The 18,764-nt window shown below is 34.8% G+C and overlaps 2 protein-coding genes across 4 annotated transcripts; one reads left to right on the forward strand and one right to left on the reverse strand.

The window, feature by feature from the left end:
* Positions 1-2,790: 2,790 nt before the first annotated feature.
* On the reverse strand, positions 2,791-5,602 carry LOC131621183 (zinc finger BED domain-containing protein RICESLEEPER 3-like). Its single transcript, XM_058892342.1, has 4 exons — positions 5,243-5,602; positions 4,030-4,724; positions 3,185-3,512; positions 2,791-3,095 (listed from the first exon to the last, which is right to left on the reverse strand). The coding sequence occupies exons 2-4, from the start codon at positions 4,678-4,680 to the stop codon at positions 3,001-3,003; spliced, it is 1,074 nt and encodes a 357-aa protein (XP_058748325.1). The 5' UTR covers positions 4,681-4,724; positions 5,243-5,602; the 3' UTR covers positions 2,791-3,000.
* Positions 5,603-6,106: 504 nt separating this feature from the next.
* On the forward strand, positions 6,107-18,275 carry LOC131644738 (uncharacterized). 3 transcript variants are annotated; one of them, XM_058915314.1, is made up of 8 exons: positions 6,107-6,416; positions 8,633-8,751; positions 15,585-15,776; positions 15,881-15,931; positions 16,287-16,338; positions 16,616-16,674; positions 16,862-16,907; positions 17,942-18,275. In XM_058915314.1, exons 3-8 carry the CDS (start codon positions 15,651-15,653, stop codon positions 18,082-18,084), a joined length of 477 nt encoding a protein of 158 aa, XP_058771297.1. In that variant the 5' UTR covers positions 6,107-6,416; positions 8,633-8,751; positions 15,585-15,650; the 3' UTR covers positions 18,085-18,275. The 3 variants fall into 3 exon arrangements, with proteins under 3 accessions (XP_058771297.1, XP_058771295.1, XP_058771296.1); XM_058915312.1 differs by having other exon boundaries at positions 15,593-15,776; XM_058915313.1 differs by lacking the exons at positions 6,107-6,416; positions 8,633-8,751 and having other exon boundaries at positions 15,396-15,776.
* Positions 18,276-18,764: the final 489 nt, after the last annotated feature.

Below are 18,764 nucleotides of genomic sequence, written 5' to 3' on the forward strand. Positions count from 1 at the left end.
GTCACATAATTAATTTAAAAATATTAAGATGACTTGAGATGATATATAGTAGTGATTGATTGGTGCATTTTTTTTCTCTATTATCTATTTCTATGACAATTTAGTTGGATATACTAGCTACTTATTAAAAAAAACGTAGGAAGTACTAGTAATTGTAATTGTTTTACATGGATGGATGTGACTTTGAATTTATCTCTTCAAAGCATGTTCAATTTTAAACCGTGGATTAATTATGTGTTTTAAGTTTTGACAAGACTTAAACAGTGTATCTATTTATGTCAAAATCTAACTAGTCACTTCATATAGATATCCTTCTCCAACAAGCTTCCTTCATTTTCTCTTCTATTTTTCATCAATTTACTTTACTTATTCATTTCTCACATATTTTCATCGGTAAGAATCCTTCCTGCTTTCTCATTGTTGCTGTGTGTTTATTACGCTGGTTTGTTGTTACATTTCTCATTTCATCATATTTTAAAAGCCAAACATTTTCTAACATTATTGTTTGATGCTATATTGACACAGTATTGCTATTTGGTTTATGTTTTTTTGTTTTTGTTTTGTTATATTACTCAAGTGTTATATTACTCAAGTTTAAGTATTCACCACTTATTTTTGTTGAAATATCTGTTGAGTTTTCGTGATTATAATATAGTGATGATTCTCTGGGTTACCTGTTACGTTACAGCTCAGGCTCCATTTTTATTTAGTGAACACAAAACTTTGTTTATTGAGTTTGTGCATGACTTACACTTAAAATCAATGTAGTGTTTTTCAGGAAATATGGATCCAAAGTTCTTTCTGCGCAACCTCGCAGTTGTTCAACAAACCATCATCATTAGTGATCAGCACACCCAGGCTCTTGTCAAATCGATCTTATCTAAACTACTTCTTGAAGTTTGTCCTCAGCTTTCTTCTCCGGTGCTTCCAGAGCATCAGTTCCCGTTGCTGCCTCTTTCATCTAGTGCATCTTCTGATGATGTCATTCTGCGTAGTCTCATAGCTGTTCAACAAACCATCATCAGTTTTGGTCAGCAGAACCAGACTCTTGTCAAATGGATCTCATCTGAACTACTTCCTGTGGCCTGTCCTCAGCTTTCCCCTATAGTGATTCCAGAGCCTCAGTTCCCGTTGCTGCCTCTCTCATCTGGTGGGCCTTCTGATGATGTCATTCTGCGCAGCCTCACAGCTATTCATCAGACCAGCAACAGTTTTTGTATGCAGACCCACGCTCTTATCAAATGGATCTCATTTGAATTACTTCATATAGTCTGTCCTCACCTTCCTCCTCCAGAGTTTCCGTTCCCGGTGCATCTTCTGATCGATGCTGAAGTCTCTAACAAATAGAGTTCCAATGTGCTTGCCTTAGGAGTTAGGACCCTTTCTCATGTTTGACAAAAGGGGAGTAGTTTATTTCCGAATGTTGGGAAAAGACTTTTTGTGTCCATCTTTTGATAACAAGATTATGAATCTAGAATCTAGATCCTCCAACATTTAAAAGTTATGCTTTGTATTTGCTATCTAACTAAGTTAATCTTGAATGATCATTGGCTCCATATGTCAAGGGCCAAGGGGGAGCATATAAAACATTTTATGCAAATCTCAAGAGGAGCTTTTAACTAATTATTTATCTGATCAAATAAAACATTTATTTTAAAAATAGTTTGTCATCTTTTTTAGAGAATATTGAAACATACTCTAAATTGATTTGAAGATAACAAACTAGTATTTTATAAATGTTATCTTATGTTTGCTGAGAATTTGTAGTAAGACATGCTTTCAATGTTCAACTTGTCATAATAATTAGATATGATCTCAATATTCAAAATTACATGATCCTTTCATAAAAGAGTATATTCATCATAATATCAAGTATTTCATAGCTAGGCACGAGGATACAGATTCAATAACACACTTAATAATATGAAGACATTTTAAAGAAAGACTTTAGCTGGCTCTCCACACTTGTGTCCCACTTGTTGGTATTTTTCACAGAACTTAGGCCTCCATTCTACTTAAGTTTCCTTCCTTGCATATCCTTGATAGTCATTTCATCAGGGACATGATACCATGCTGATTACGTCATAAAGTTCAAATGAATAAAATTAATTGTTTTTGAGAGAATAAATTTCAAGGCAAATTGTTTTCCTTCGGTAATTTATAGTATTTTTCATGGACAAATTTTGGTGCACGGATGACATGCAAATTCACTCACCTATAGAATGAAGTTTTCATTCTAATTCAAGGTGTGTTTTTTTTTTTTAATTCATCAAGCATTATAACAACCTTCTTGCTCATCTTTAAACTACTTCAAAACCATCGATACACATTACCAAAAATTTATTACTAAAACTTCCTATTTGTTGAGAAATAATTTTACATTGGATTTAGACAACACCTCATAGACAGCGTTTTAAAACAAAAACGCTGCTATAAGTTCAAACAAAGAAAAATAATTAAAATTATATATTTATTAAATTGAGAAAAAATGCTGCTAACTTTAAAAAGCAAATTTGAAAAATGCTACCAAAGGTCATACAAGAGCGGGGTGGCAAACGGGCATGCCCGCCCCACAAAAGCCCGCAAAAAAACGGGGCGGGGCGGTCAAAATAGTAGACGCTGGCTCATTTACTAGGCCCGCCCCGTTTAATAGCGGACATGCGGGCATGCCCACTACTCTCTTTTTAAAAAAAAAAAAAACTTTTTTCCCACTCATGTTATAAATTAAAAACATATATAATTAATACAAAGATGTAGTTAAAAATAAGAACAAACTTGTAATATCCTACATTCAAATCGAATAATTAAATTCAACATAATTAAGTAGTTCAACATAAGTTCAACAAGCATTACCCCAAAACAAACATAAGTTCAACAAGCATTATCCCAAAACAAACATAAATAGTTAAACAAACATTACATCAAAACAAACATAAGTAGTTCAACAAGCATTACATCAAAACAAACATAAGTAGTTCAAATTCAACATAAGTTCACTAATCAATCTTCATCTACATCATGAACACATGATGCTCCAATTGTAATACTTTTCGCCAAGCTTCCATCATCATTATCTTCATCATCACCCACTACAGCTATAAAACAATTTAAGTGTAAGCAAAACTTTGATATTTGACTATTTACCAAAACAAAGTTAAGAGAAACTTGATATTTGATTATTTACCAAAACTATTAAAGCCGTGAAGCCAATTGCGAGTACAAATCAATGATTCTACATTCTTCGACAACAAGCGACTTCTATATTTGTTTAGAATGATTGAACCAATACTGAAAGCAGATTCAGATGCAACAGTAGTAATAGGGATGCCTAACAAATCACGAGCCATTAAGGATAATTCTTTAAATCTATTCCAATTCTCCTTCCACCATTGAAGAACATTCAAGTCATCAAAATTTTGATAACTTAAGTCCACACTTGCCTCCTCCAAATAAATATCTAGTTGAGACTTTCCGGTCTCTGTTGCAATTTGTTGTTTGTGTACTTTCAAATCCTATTTAACACATTATGCAATTAGTTAACATAATAGATAGAATATTTGTAACATACTACAGCTGTAGAATTCACAATAGACAGCATATTTGTAACATATTACAGCTGCAGAATTCACAATAGACAGCATGTAGCCTATAACAGCAGCCTATAACAGCACAATACAACAGCAGCAGAATTTGCAACATATAACAGCACATAGCAGCAGCCTATAACAGCACAATACAACAACCTATAACAGCAGCAGCAGCAGCCTATAACAGCACAATACAACAGCAGCAGAATTTGCAACATATAACAGCACATAGCAGCAGCCTATAACAGCACAATACAACAACCTATAACAGCAGCAGAACATATAACAGCACTTTAACAATTAACAGCAACATATAACAGCACTTTAACAATTAACAGCAACATACAATAGCACTTTAACAATTAACAGCAACATTTAACAGCAACATTTAACAGCATACATTGAGCATATAACAGCATACATTGAGCATATAACAGCATACATTGAACAAACTTTTGGTAAACGCGTGGGAACTTGATTCTCCTCTAGTGTTGAAAGATGGAGTTTGAGAGATTGTGGGAGACAGAGTATGAAGACGACGATACATCTCAAAGAGAGCATACAACTTCTCCTTAATTTCTTCGGTTTTAAGTGCAGAGGTAAGTGGATCAACTTTTTCATACATATATTCCAAAGAGGTAAGCTTAATCCTCGGATCAAGAACCGCTCCTAGAGCAAGAACCACACTATAATCACTCCAATACTTCTCAAATTTGATCATCATTCTTGCCGCCATGTCTCGAATAAGAGCATCTTCATCTTTGATGCTTGCCATCAAAACACATTGAATTTTCCATATTTGCAAAAAATACAAATTGGAAGTAGGATAAGATGTTCCGGAAATCAAGTTTGTGGTCTCATAAAATGGCAACAAAAAGGTGCATATTTTATCTCCTCTTTTCCAATCTTCTTCTGAAGGGCAAACCTTATAATTATCATCATGGAAACTAATACTTGCAAATACACGTCGGTACTTCAATGCACTCTGAAGCATCAAATAAGTAGAATTCCATCTAGTGGAAACATCATAAGACAAACCAGCCGATGTTTCAACACCACCGATGAGTTCAACGCATTCCTTAAATTTTTTCATTCTACCCTAAGAGCCTTTCACATATTTGACACTTTCCCTATAGACTATATAAAACAACTTTATAAATAGACTATATAAAATAAACAGTATAAAATAAACTATATAAAATAAACTATAAAATAAAATAAACTGTATAAAATAAACAGTTTGTAAACTATATAAATCCATTTTCGTTAAACTATATAAAAGAAACTATATAAAATAAACAGTTTGTGTAAACTATAACAAGTGAATTCATTTTTGTTAAACTATATAAAATAAACTATATAAAATAAACAAACAAAACTATATAAATCGTTAAACTATAAATAAACTACATAGTTTGTTTTAAGATATTTTCATTCAAATAAACTTTTAAATTATTCTAAGGTTTTTTAAAATCATTCTGCTTTATATGAGACAAAATTCAAACTCACTGTTGAGTTCTAAACGTGAACACTTTTTGCCAAGGCCAATTTAAATATTTAAATTTAAAATAAAATATAAATTAAAAAAAAAACCAGTAGAAGAAGAAAGTGCAGCCACATGCTTTGTAAATAGTTTGTAAACTCATGAAACAAACCTGTAACTCTGTAAGTGATGGTGAGAAGAAGTAGTGGAGCTGAGAAGATGGTGAGACTGAGAAGCGCCGCTGAGAGTGAAAAAGTGATCTTTTTCTTTTGGATAGCAACAAAAAGTGTGTAAGTGTAACCCTAATTTCGGGTGTGTTTGGATTGGCGGTGGACAGAATTGATTCTAGTAGAATTGAGTTTGGTAGAATTGATTCTAGCAGAATTGAGTTTAGCAGAATTGATTTATGTTTGGATACATTTTTGTAAAAGTGAGTTGAATAATAAATTACAGTGTAAAAATCATCCAGAATCAATTCTGGAGGCAGAAGCTACAAATTCTAGCTTCAAGTAGAATCAATTCTGGAGACAGAATCAATTCTACTTTTGTCAAACCAAACATCTAAAAATTATTCAGAATTGATTCTTCACCTCTAGAATTGCTTTTGGCCTTTTCAAAAGCCAAACCAAACATGCACTTCATTTGATATTGGGCCTTTTTTATTTGGGCCATAAATAATTAAAGAGATATTAATAAAAATAATTTTAGATTTGTTCTTAAAATACCCGCGGGCTGCCCGTGACCGTGTCATACCCGCCCCGTTTTTTTACGGGGCGGGGCGGGCATACTTAACTATGCGGGTTCAAAATTTATGCCCGACCGCAAAAAATGACGGGTAAAACGGACTTTACCTGCGGGCCGGCCCCGTTTTGCCACCCCTATTAGAGACTACACTTTAGAAAGCGTTTCTGAAAAACCCAAGGACATTTTCTTAGAAAGCGCTGTATAAAAGCGCTGTTATAGGCTAATATTAAAAAATCAAAACTAAATAAACATCAAACTATTAATAATAATTAATAAAATCAAAATTAAAACTCTCATTTCTTTCTCTCTCAAGGAAAACAAACGAAGGGTTTCGTCGTTGCCGTCTTTCTCTCTCAAAATTAAAACTCTCCGCCTTTCTCACTTCGGCCTCACTTGCTTCGGCCTCCAGCTTCACTTCTTTCGCCGTTGCCGCTGAAGCCGGCCGCCGCTCTGAAGCTCTGAAGCGCTTCAGAACTGAAAACGGACACCACAAAACCCTACACTCAACAACTACATTTTACATCTACATAAAGAGTGGAAGAAGGACGCGCAACATATTACTTACCTTCTTTTTCGAAGCACCGTCGGAGTGACCTCGATAGGTATTTTTATAAAATCCTTGAACTAGTTGTTTGATTTTGCTCACTGAATTGAAATACTGCATAACATAGGTTATTGTTTGTTTCTCCATTATAATTTCCATGGCCATATTGTTGAGGTAAATTTTGTGTTGATATTTTTATTTCAATTTTCGGTTTAAGTATATTTAAACCCATTCCGTGTGAGGGGTTCGTTTCGGTGGCTTAACGAGACTCTCAATGTCTCCGAGTTTGAACGGTAAAACGAGTTTGCACCACTAGTGCGTGAGGGTTGAGGGTTCCTTGACCCGTTGGTTCCAATTTGGGAGCAGTGAGGGTTTCATTCTAGAAGGAGATTTCGCGTAAGTTTATGTTGTTAGTGTTGAGATTAATTCGATGATGAAGCATAAAGGAACGGACTACGTCTTCGTTGGTAAAACTTTAAATGAAGATACTAAAATTTTAATATTCAAAATCAATATATCCATGATATAGAGAAAAAAACTAGTGCTGGTTCTATGTTTAGATGAGATAGAAGAACAGTAACAGTAGCCAAACATCGATCTCGTCATGCCGAACAATGCATTAAATTTTCTTATCTTGTTTCTAAGTATCTCTTTGTTTCCATTCATTTCTTCTCTTAACCAAGAAGGTCTCTCATTACTTTCATGGCTTTCAACTTTCAATTCTACGAACTCGGACACTAGTACTACTTTCAAATCATGGGATCCAGCTCACAGAAATCCTTGTGGATGGGACTATATAAAGTGTTCTGCAGTAGAGTTCACAGAATCCCTTCTAATACCGAATAATAAATTCAGTTGACCAATGACATGTTTACTTGGTCATAATCATTTTTTGTATAATGTTGAGCTTACAGCAAGATACTTAATAAACACATTCTTAATCTTCATTTGTAAGGCTACTCTGGCAGAAAAAGTTACCTAAGCAAAACAACTATTTGTTGATTTTATTGTTATCAATAATGAACCATCACTTATTAACTTTCCACAGCTGCATGAAATTCGTTGCATTGCCAATAAATTCAGACGCAAACAATGTTTCAAACTAGGAAAAACAACAATCCAATACTTTCTCTGATTACTTGGAGGACCATAATCATTTTGATTCAGATGGGATTCACATAACTGAATTGTTACTATTTATTGTGTGTATTGGCTGTATTTATACATGTCAATATACTGTCATAGCCTTAGCCAGACCAGCATTAAAGAAAATATATAGCAAAGCTCATTTGAATTAAGGCTTCCAACATTGAGAAAAATCAAAGCAGCAAACAAGTTTTAATAAAAGCAACATTTAGATTTTCTATTATTCACATGGTTTTATTTTTTATTAATGTTATTCATCTGCACCATGCTGTAATCTTTTCTCGTCTTGTATCGTAGAATGAATGCTTACTTCTGAACTGTCAGGTTGGATGTAAAATTATATAACAAAATATTTTTGTGACAGTAATGTACATGATTTGTTTTAATGATAGATTCTTAATTTTTCATGAAATAAACTGATTATAGTAAGTTCTGGTATGTTTTAAATATGAAATTTGTGTTAAAATGCTTCTAAAAGATTTCTTAGTAGCAAACGGGAAGTTCGACCAAAACCGAGGTTTATTACGTTAATTAGTGACATGTGATTCCCATAGGTTATTTTTGCCTTTAATGCTGAGAAAAATAATCCTTAACATTCGGTAATAGAGATTCTTAATAACTTCTAAAATGCCTATGATTTGCCTTCCTTCGCATTGTGTAATAGAGAATAAAGTAATTTATTTTTTATGTTGCATAATAATCCATATTTTAAAACAGACATGGGGTAAAGTAATTTTGTATGACTTTTTGGCTCTATTTTGAACTACCTTGTTGACAATTGTCTCACACCATTCTTACAATTTGTAATACCGTGACTCATGCCCTCCCTATATATAACCATGTATATCTCGGTTTTTACAATGTATGCGAGATTTTGATTTTGTATGACAAGGGGCATTGATTTTTGTGACTTCTTCCATCTTTGATTCTATGTATACTATATTTATTGCAAACCTTAACCATAAATACAAGTTATACTTGAGATTATCTTTTTTCTATGCTTGCTTGGGTGAAGTTTAATTGATGGAAAGTATTCTGTGATTAATATTCTTCTTAATGATATTTAGATGATATGTTGTTGAGGGTGAAAATGTGATGCAATTGCTGCCTATATTTGTTTATGTATAGTTGTGGTCTGGATTCATCGTCGCTGCTGCATCTCTGATTTCTCTTGTGAAGAGTGAAATTCTGACCGTTTCCAAGAATCTTACACTGTGTGGTTTTAGAAGTTGTCGACTTCTCTACAGGTTATTAGTTGTTCTTTTGCTATAGTTGCATGAATAATTATAATGTTTTTGTTTAGCTTACTTAGTAAAACCATGGATAAAAAAAATGTCTTCCAATCGATTGTCAAAAGAGTACGAGAATGGGGTATTAGAATTCGTTAAGTTTGCTGTTGAACATGCCAAAGACCCCAGTCGAATCAAATGTCCTTGCTTAGGTTGTTGTTATGTGCGTCAGATTGATGCAGTTGAGTTAAAATTGCATTTATTGAGGCATGAAATTGATCGAAGTTATACATGTTTGAGTTTCTTTTCCAGTGAGCTTTTCTTCATCATTTCCCGTTTGATTTTCGCCTTTATCCATATTGGATACATGTTCGTTTCTGTCCTTCATGTCATCCGGATCATGAGGAGGGATCTCTGGCGATGAATTTTCTGGTTGCTCTTGCTCTAGATTCCCAAGGTTTAGGACCATTGCATCATTTTTTGTCAGCTCATCACTTTCAGTGCTTGAGTCAGTTGGTTCGTTTTGCTGATTGGGAGAAGGCACATGGTCATTCAGGTGAAACTCGAATAAGTTATTCACCTCACTGTTCGATCCTTTAAACAACCCTTTTGTAGAAATTAGATGAATGGATTGAGAACCCGTACTCATAGGAATGTTATACTTGATGCTTGAAGTAGCCGTACCAGTATTGTCATCCTGCGGAGCAAAAGGAAAATTGGTGATTCGAAATTGGAAAGTACAAGTGCAGATAATAGCAAAGAAAGGTGAGGTGAATACCTTAGGGCTTTTGTCCCCAGGACTGGAGTAATCACTTTCGATATGCACCGGTTCACCCACAGTCTAGAAAGGTTGAATCTCTAGTATCCTTTGCGTAGCAGGATTTTCAAGTTTGAACTTCTCAGTGACCTTCGTCTAGACACTAGAAGTGGAAGGTTTGGCTTTCTTTCTAGGGACCAATTTTGATTGAGGAGGAGATAAGTCCTCATAGTCGGATGCAACGCGAACACTTTCTTGCACAACAACTTTTCGTTTGACAGGAGTTGGAAGGGGTTTCTTGCTAGGCTAAAAACGAAAAGATTAGTATTCGGACATAAAGCATGATTATGTATAAGTAAAAGTTCGAAGCAACTACTTGTGGTTTGGGTTTGTTGGTGGTGGTTTCTTCACTTGGATCCTTTTCTTTTGAAGAGGCAACAATTTGTGCATCAACAACAACTCTATCCTTGACTGCTTGGCTTTGATCAATCGCTGTAAAAAGAAGAAAAAAAGATAAGGTTAGTACAATAAAGTCAAGAGAAATGTAAAAGTAAATCAAAGAATTCACCCGTTCCACACCTTCGGTTATCGGAGTAAGAACATGAACGTGTTTGAGGCTAATATGAAGATGCCCTTTGAAACTATCCAAGGTGTGCTTATTCGAAACCACCCGTTCAGCCCATTTCTTCGATCCATCGCAAAGGATTTTTACATAATTCCTGCAGACGAATTAGTCTGAAAATGGAGGACTCAGAGCCACACCAAATTCAGCACTCGACGGTCGAGGGAATTTTGAAGGATACATATGGAAAGCTGTTTCGTAGCGTTGATCAGGTCTAACGTACGAAGGCAGTTTCAACGTCTCCATTTTCTTGGTAAAATTTTCTTTCAAAGTAACCGCGACTTCGCAGATGGTTCGACTAAGGTCATCAAGCCTATAGACAATTTCGAAGTACTTTTAGAACGCTTGAATCTCCTTGATATAGGTAGACGTACCTTTCTTGAAGCGTTCCTGTTTAGAGGTAAAAGCACGAGTAAGATGATTGACAAAATCAGATACGTCGAAGATTTCATTGGTGTAATAACTTGTCCACTAGTCTGAAAACTCCTGAGTACAATAGAAGGATGGTTGGAAGGAAATAGGTATGAGAGAAGTGACACCAGTGCATCAAGTTGTTTTCTTTTCGAATCCTTCCTCAATAGGAAACATGTTGTGAAGACACATGTGACCTTTCTTTTCATACATGGGTTTTGGTTTTAACTTAATGAGTCAGAATTGTCTGGAGACCAAGTTTGGTTGATAACTGATCAAAGCATAATGGCTTTTCGAAGGCCTCAACCTATGAGCCAAAAGCCTGGGTGTTAAAAACGCCTCCTAGATGGCTGTCGATTCTGCTTGTTGGTCTGATGAAGGAGCAGGGAATTCTCTGGTGAACCATTTTGGTCCTCGAATTCTGTTAACAAATGGGGCATCGATGGAGTGAAGTTATATCGCTTCGCGAACATCATCACATACGAGTCTGGCAAACTTCCCCATTCGTCATGAAAAGTCAAGAGCACTAACCTCCCTCCTTCGACATATCTGTTCTTGGTCACCTCATCTTCATCGTTAATGATGTTCTTCTTAGGCATAAAAGCCTCGAAAGTGGCATTTAATCACAACTGAAGCAACCAGAAAGGACCTGCGAAGAGTATGCTGGTACCTACCTCATACGCCCTAAAAAAGTCCACTGATTCACCTAGAGATTCGTAGAGTGAAGCAAGAATCATTTGGCTTAAACCAAGTTTTCGTCCAACATGTAGTTGGTCAGCCATGGCGAGAAATCTCTTCGCCCCTTGGAGAGATCTCGAGTAGAAGACGCATCTTGATAACTAAAGAGTTAGAAAAGCAATGTGTTCTTCGTCTGAAACATCACTATTGGTCTTGTCATGGTGTTTTGTGATGTAGGGAGTATAGGTGGCTTTGCCTTCGCCAAACTTAATGGTATCTTCATCCAAGTAGTTCGGTTCCAAATCTTCCCCTATTGGACGAAGTCTGGTAATAGCAACAATGTCGAAGAGGGTAAGAGTTACCATTCTACGAAGCCACTAACATATTTTGGCTATATTATAGACCAGTTTTCGACAATTGAATTAGGTCATAAATTTCTAAATCCTTCCAGAATTGAGACTTCTTCACCTCAACCTTTTGTAACCAAACGTAATAGGGCTCAGGATCCCTAGCTAATGGTATGGATCGAAACACTTTAAGAGTATTGGTCATATATTTTAGATTGATGGATTCATACACGATCGAAGCTTCAGTCGAAGACTTTGCTTGATCTTTCTGGGTTTTAGAGGGCACAATAATTACAGGTTTCCCTTCATCATCTAACTTCTTCTTACCAGCTAAGGGCCTAGTTGTGTGATAAGCAGACAGAAACAAGATCAACATCAACATCGGGGCTAGGAACATGACCCATATAAGCACGCATTTCCCCATAAATTGTTAGAGAAATAATTACCTGGGAAGCATAAGTTCTCGTTTTTTCCTTAAGAAGAGGAGGTTTTGGGACAAACTCTTGATTTCCCACCAATGTCGGTCGAGAAATTTGAAGAATAGGTTGTGTAAGTTCCTCTTGTTGTTGCTGCTTCTGAGTTTTGGATTCCTTAGGTGCCATTGTTAAGAGATTTGAAGGAGATTAAGGATTGGCTCGTTTGAAGCATAAGAATGAAGAAAGTTTGATTGCTCAAAGACGCAGAAAATTTGGGAAAAGTATTGCAAAGAGGAAACTGCGTTATTTATAGGAGGTAAAAACCACTGATGATGCTTCTGCAAATTTAAATGTAAAGAGTTAGTGGGGCACGTTTAATTTCGTGAGAGGTGGTGCAGACGGTTGCACAATTTACCACCTTACTCCCAGACATTAGGAGTAATCATTATGCAGATTCGTACACGTCTCAATGGGACGTTTGGAGGCATGGTCATTATGACCATGACGTCACGAGTGAAAGGACGTTGAAAGGTCTATACGTCGAAATTAGAAATTTGCAAGAAACACCCATTTCTGCAAGGATTTCGAAATAGACATTTATTGGGGGCAATTTGTTAGCCGGAAATTTTGACGGGTAAAATAAGATGAAGATTATTAAAGAGAAGTTATTTCGAAGAGAGATATGAAATCCAGATTATGAAGGCTGTTCGAAATATCAAGCAGATGAAGAGGTTTTTATCTTGTCAAAATGCTAATCGAAGAAGGTATCCTCGAAGACGAAGATACAAACTTAGAATATTTTGGAGATTTTTAGGATAAGCTTCAGCGGTCACGTTAATTGAGTTTGGCGTCTCGAACCGAAGAAGATTCAAATTCAAATGATTGATCTTATCCAAAAAGGACGCGTAGAGGCCTTAGAGATCGAGGAGCATGCAAGCGAAAGACGTGACATTCCATTAGGAAAAGGCTGTTAGGGTCGAATTATTATAAATTAGAATCTTAGCGTTAGATTTTAGTGTGTTCAATTTGTACAAATCCTCAATTACACTCAAAGTATCAAAGTGTATCGATTAACGAGTGCTGAGAAATGTACGTATGAATTACCACCATTTTTAATCAAATTACAAGTTCTTTACCAGTTTTTTACCTTTATCTTCATTAAAGCCTTTTTTATTTTCTTTACCTTGTCGGAACTTTTATTGTTTCGACGTTCACTTTATACTTTTTAAAAGCATTCCTTTTTTACTTATAAATTGACCACAAACAATCAACGAATGAATACAACACAAACATCAAAATCTCGAAACCTAGACCATGTCTTAGGATTAATCTAGTCGATCTTGCGAGCAACCAGAATATAATTATTTTGGAGGACTAGCGCTTGTTTACGAATTTTCACCGCAAATAGGTATTACAAGACTTTCATCCAACAAATTTGACAAGAAAATGAATGAATAATACTGATATGAAAGTTTCTAATTTTATCTGTAATATTTAAGTTACAATTGTGGGGAAATGGAAAGAAACATAGTAGCATAGGAAAATTCAAGAGATAGCTTATGATTTTTCTTGCATTGCCTTGATTCTGTCATCTTAAATGGTATGATTTTTGTTTAATAGAACAAAAAATCCCACTCAACTTCTTTTTTCATTGCATTAAGTAGTTGTAGAGTAATAACATGAAGATATTATAACTCTGTAACCAATACCCCCAACAACTCTAAATTTGGAAAAAGTTCCTTGGGTTGGTCCATTGGAACCATGTGACCCGCATCATGAACATGTTTTTTTGTTACACAATACCTAGTTGTAGAGTAATTTAGCTTGAAGTGATTACAACCCTGCAACCAATACCCCCAACAGCTCCAGATTTGGAAAAGGTTCCTTGAGTCCACTTCTTCAACGTTTGTAAAGAAGCCTTGGGCTGGTCCATTGGAACCATGTATAACCTGCATCCATGAACATGTTTTTTGTTACACAATACCAAACTAAGTCAAGATTTATCAAGCAATGCAGGATTACATCTAAATGACAATAACTTCTCAATTAAAATAAGTTTGTATTATTTCTAACTTACAAAGAAGTTCTTAACATTGATATTTCTCATCTTAACATGAACTAAATCGGTTACCCAGCTTAGCAACATAAAGTACAACTGGCACATAAACCACACTAAGATGAAGCAAATTGATTATACACATTGATATTTCCAACATGCATCTATGATTGATAATACGGTCACATGAAGTAGAAAACTGGGTTTCACTTTTTCATAAGCATTTCATAAAACACCTCACATGCAAAAGAGTTCAATGGCTTTCATTGGATCATAGTGTTGAAATAGAGCAATGAAAAAGGTCTCATTGAATATCAGTATGTTTTATGTTTCATATGTTTGAGTATGGTTTTACGGCTTTGAAGTTTCTAATGGTGAAAAAGATACAAAGCTTGTTTTTGAATATGATTTCGGCTTGGAAGCACATTTTAAAAGGAGGTTTTTAACCCTAGAATCTAACACGTTTTTTAAGATTTTTTCGAACCACTGCTATGTGTATGCTCAGTGAAGTGCCATGTCAGCTTCCGTTAGGAAAAATTGATGACAGAGACTAAAATTGTGTACGAAAAACTTTAAGAAGACCATTATTCGATTTTTTTTATAAAAATTAAAATTGAATGATGAGTTATTTATAACAATGTTTTTAAAATCAGACCGGATATTAAACCAGTAAAATATTCGGATCAGGTTCAACCAATTCAACCGTAGTTGAATTCGATATAAATAAATTAATAAATAAATAATTAAAAAACATAAAATTGACAAAAAAAAAAAATTTAAAAATAAAACTTAAATAAATAAGAATGCATAATTTCTTTATTAGGCCGAATAGAAATCTTGATGAAAAAAGCCCAATAGTTGTTTTTAGAAGAAACCCTAATTATGGTTTCCTTCTCGTTTACTACCATTGTCCACACCAATCAACATTAGTCTCCTCTTCATTGTTTTTTTCTTAAGATTTTTCAAAGTCTTCATTTTTCTTCAGCTTTTCCGAAAATATTTTCTTTATCCAAGGGAAAGCCTTTCCCACATAATTTATTCCTTCAAACTGAAAGCACTATGGTCATAATCATGTTTGCCTTCTAAGTTGCACTGTATCTATATTTGTTTTTTCGTGATTGAAACTGAAAGCATAAAAATGTAATTGGAACAAATCAAAAGGAAAGAAACGTGAAAAAAAAACATAACTAAAAACCCAGTTTTCTTCAAACCGGATCCGGTCTCTGACTAAGGCCGGTTCAAGTAGATTAAACCGTTTCGGTTTTTTTTCTCGGTTTTCCTGACTACCGGTTGCGTAGGCCTGCCTGCCCGGTTTTTAAAACTAAAGTTTATAACACTTTTTTATTTATTGCTGTTTAGTTTATTTAAACTCCATCATTTTTTCCTAATTAATCTACATCCAATTTATTCAACTTCCATACGAAACAAACCATTTAACTTAGTATTGATATTCTTACACTATGAAAATTATGTTCTTCTATATAACCTAATTTTCCAATTAAAAAACTAATACACACTTGGTTAATTATTTATTAACTAAAATATTCTAAACCTATATATTAAGTGAATCAGGTTCCGCCAGCAACACCGCTCAACGTAACAGCACCGTCTCCGAATCCTTGCGAAAAGAATGGGTACTAGAGAAGTGTACGAAGAGAAACTGAGGAATGGAAATCTCCACCACGATCCAACCATAAACCCGGGCCTTGGTTCTGCTCGTTGCCCTCGTTGTCTATCTCTTCTCAATCCTAATTCCGTGAGTTTGTCTATCTTTCTTCTTATTACTTGTCTTGCGGATAAAGTGTTTGCTGATTTGCTTCAATGAAATTGACTCTGTTGTGAAATCTTGTGATTATTTAGGAAAGAGGTGAATGGACTATTACTCCCGTCTTGCACGATGCCACCGCTGTTGTGAGTATCTATCTCCCTATAAATTCGTTTTGATTTGTGTTTAGAAATTTTTAATATTCTATCTGAGTTAAATTGAGAGAATTTGAAATTTAGCTTATTGGTTTTGTGTTATTGAACTCAAATTCTAATAATATACTTATCTATGGATACTGGTTTTGTGTTATTGAATTCAAATTCTAATAATATAGTTATCTATGGATACGTGGTATTGACTTGTCAACACCGGTAATAATTTGAAAACTTGTGATGGTGTCATGGACGCATGTTCGACACGCATTCAATCTGAGTTTCAATGCTATATAGATTATTATTGTATGAGTTCTCTTGTGCTTATTTTGAGCTTTTGGTTGAATAGGTTGGCTCGGGGTTTGGCGGAATGATTAGTGCAGTTCATGGTTTGAATAGAGGTAATTTTTGTTTGGTTTGGTTTTCTACTTAATGATGTATGGATTGAGTTTAAATGTGCTGATAGTGTTGGTAACTAAGTTCTTATATAATATCCGTCGACAAGAAAGTGTTGTGTTGGTCTTTACCTTAAAATCATCCAGGTCATTTAGTTGTAGGAAAAGCTGAATATTTTTTTGCTTCCTAAGGCGGCATGTGTTATTTACTCTGATAATGGATTAAAGTTAAATCCAAATACATACTTTGTTTAAGATATTGCTCTTTTATATTTGGTTGTAGGGTTGCCGTATCTTCAAAATTGTCTGAAAGGACCAAAGTGGCTGCCGTTTCTTGTTGGGGTATATAGACCTTTATTGACTTGAGTATTTTACAAATTAAAATTACGTAAATTTGTGCTTGTGGATTCCGATGTCTATGCCATAGTAGTTGGTTTCATCTTCACGCATTTAAACGTTGAGATAATGTACAAATATAGAGATTGATTGTAATTTATATCTGACATTCTTTTCTAATTTGTTCCCATAGATCCCTCCATTGTTGATATTTTCAGGAGCAAGTGCTGCATTTGGAGGTAATTCTGATTCCATACCTGTTTATTACACTTTTTACTGCCTTTAGTTTTAACACCTAACTCAGCTAAATGTTTGACAACTTCTGTATGATAGTTGTAGAGTTGCTTCACACTTCATAAAATGTCGAGTTTTAGGCTATGTTCCCCTTTTTTGTTTTTTGAATCATGTTCTAGAACGTTGGCCATGATTGTACGGTGAGGAAGATTTTTTTCAAAACTTGTTGGTTGGTGTTAGGGGTGTAACAAGGCTGACTAATCAATTGGCCCACAATAGCACCAAGGGCCCCAGTCAATGATTAGTTTACAGTAGGAGGGGTAAGAGAGATCCTTATAGAATCCCATGAGCTTTCAATGATTGTTGCAGGCCCTTGGAGAGAGACTACAACCGTTCCCTCAATATATGGGGTTGAGTACCAGTGTGAGGATCATCTTGGAAAATAGCTAGATTTAGTTATGGATGGGGAGCACTGGCTTCCTATAGGAGCCTTGCTCTGTGTCAGTTAAAGTGATGCCTTCTCTGTAAATTCCCTCATAATTTAATATAATAAGCAGTCTGAATCATTCCCCTCTTTTTACCTTTACTCCCTTCTTTCTTTGCTGGTTTCTAACAGTCGGCCTTGATGTGAGACTTTTACACGGAGGCTGCCGACCAACAATGACCATGCATGGAAATTATGGTGCTGCTCGGTGATTCCGGCAGAAATGTTGAAGTATCTTAAGTTATTAGAAAATATCTTTAATATATTATATTAGAGTATCTGAAGTTATTTCTTAGTATTAATTTATAATTTTGAAGTATCTTGGAGTTTCTCTTAGGGTTCTACTTTAGAAATTAATAGCTATGCACTAAAGTTGTAAAACTCTTTTACATGTGCATCCCATCAAATCACATGAAAGTGTTATTTTTATAGATCAGTTGCTAAAATATCTCCACAAATATCACTTTAAGTTGTTTAAAGTCTTGTACTTAGTTGACTATACTATAATATTTAACTATCCATTAATAATATGGTTGGTTACTTGTGAAATTTCAGGTTATGTGCTTCCAAAGTTTGCCCAACTCACTGTGACATCATATTATGCAAGCTCAAGTGCATCCCATTATGGAATCTCACTTCTCACCCGGCATATTGAAGAGAACTACAATTCCAATAATCAGCATTTTAAGCGACTATGATGATTCTTTTCAGGTGCTTTCACAAGCATGACACATTACAATGTGCAATTTTGTCTATTTTATTTTTTGATATGTGCCTTTCATGTACCTTCTTTCTTGTGTATGGTTAGGAGTTATGAGGTATAAATCAAGATTTTTTGTTACTCCCTCTGGAAACAATTATAATGTAAATAATAATGATTTATAATTTACTTTCAATTAGCAATAATCCATTTTGGACAGTATTGAGTGCTTTCCAAAACGGGTTATTAGTTTATATGAGAAAGAGAACCAACAAAATTCAGTCAAACATTGTGTTTTAAGGAAATGAAATACTACCTGAGTTTTTAGTTTATATACGTGTATGAAGTAAGTATACAGTACATTTAGTTTTCAATGGAGCCATTCGGGTTGATAGAAAGAGGAGAGTATGGTTAAATGGTTTGATATGATAGGAAGTTTCAAAAACAAAGTACATTATATCTTCTTATCTACCTGTCTCCATTATGATTTCTCTTGGAGGTCTTGTGGCACGGGTATTCTTGCATGATTATTGAGCGTTTCTACAAATCAATTCAAATTTTTAGTATCATCACTTGCATGCTTAGTTTTTTTAGGAGCTTACTTATTCTAAGAATGGAATTATTTTGTTGGCACGGGTATACTAGTTAGTTCTTGGAAGGTTGTTTTTTTTGTATATA

This window comes from Vicia villosa, linkage group LG1 (genome assembly GCF_029867415.1).
Source record: "Vicia villosa cultivar HV-30 ecotype Madison, WI linkage group LG1, Vvil1.0, whole genome shotgun sequence".
Taxonomy (NCBI): domain Eukaryota; kingdom Viridiplantae; phylum Streptophyta; class Magnoliopsida; order Fabales; family Fabaceae; genus Vicia; species Vicia villosa.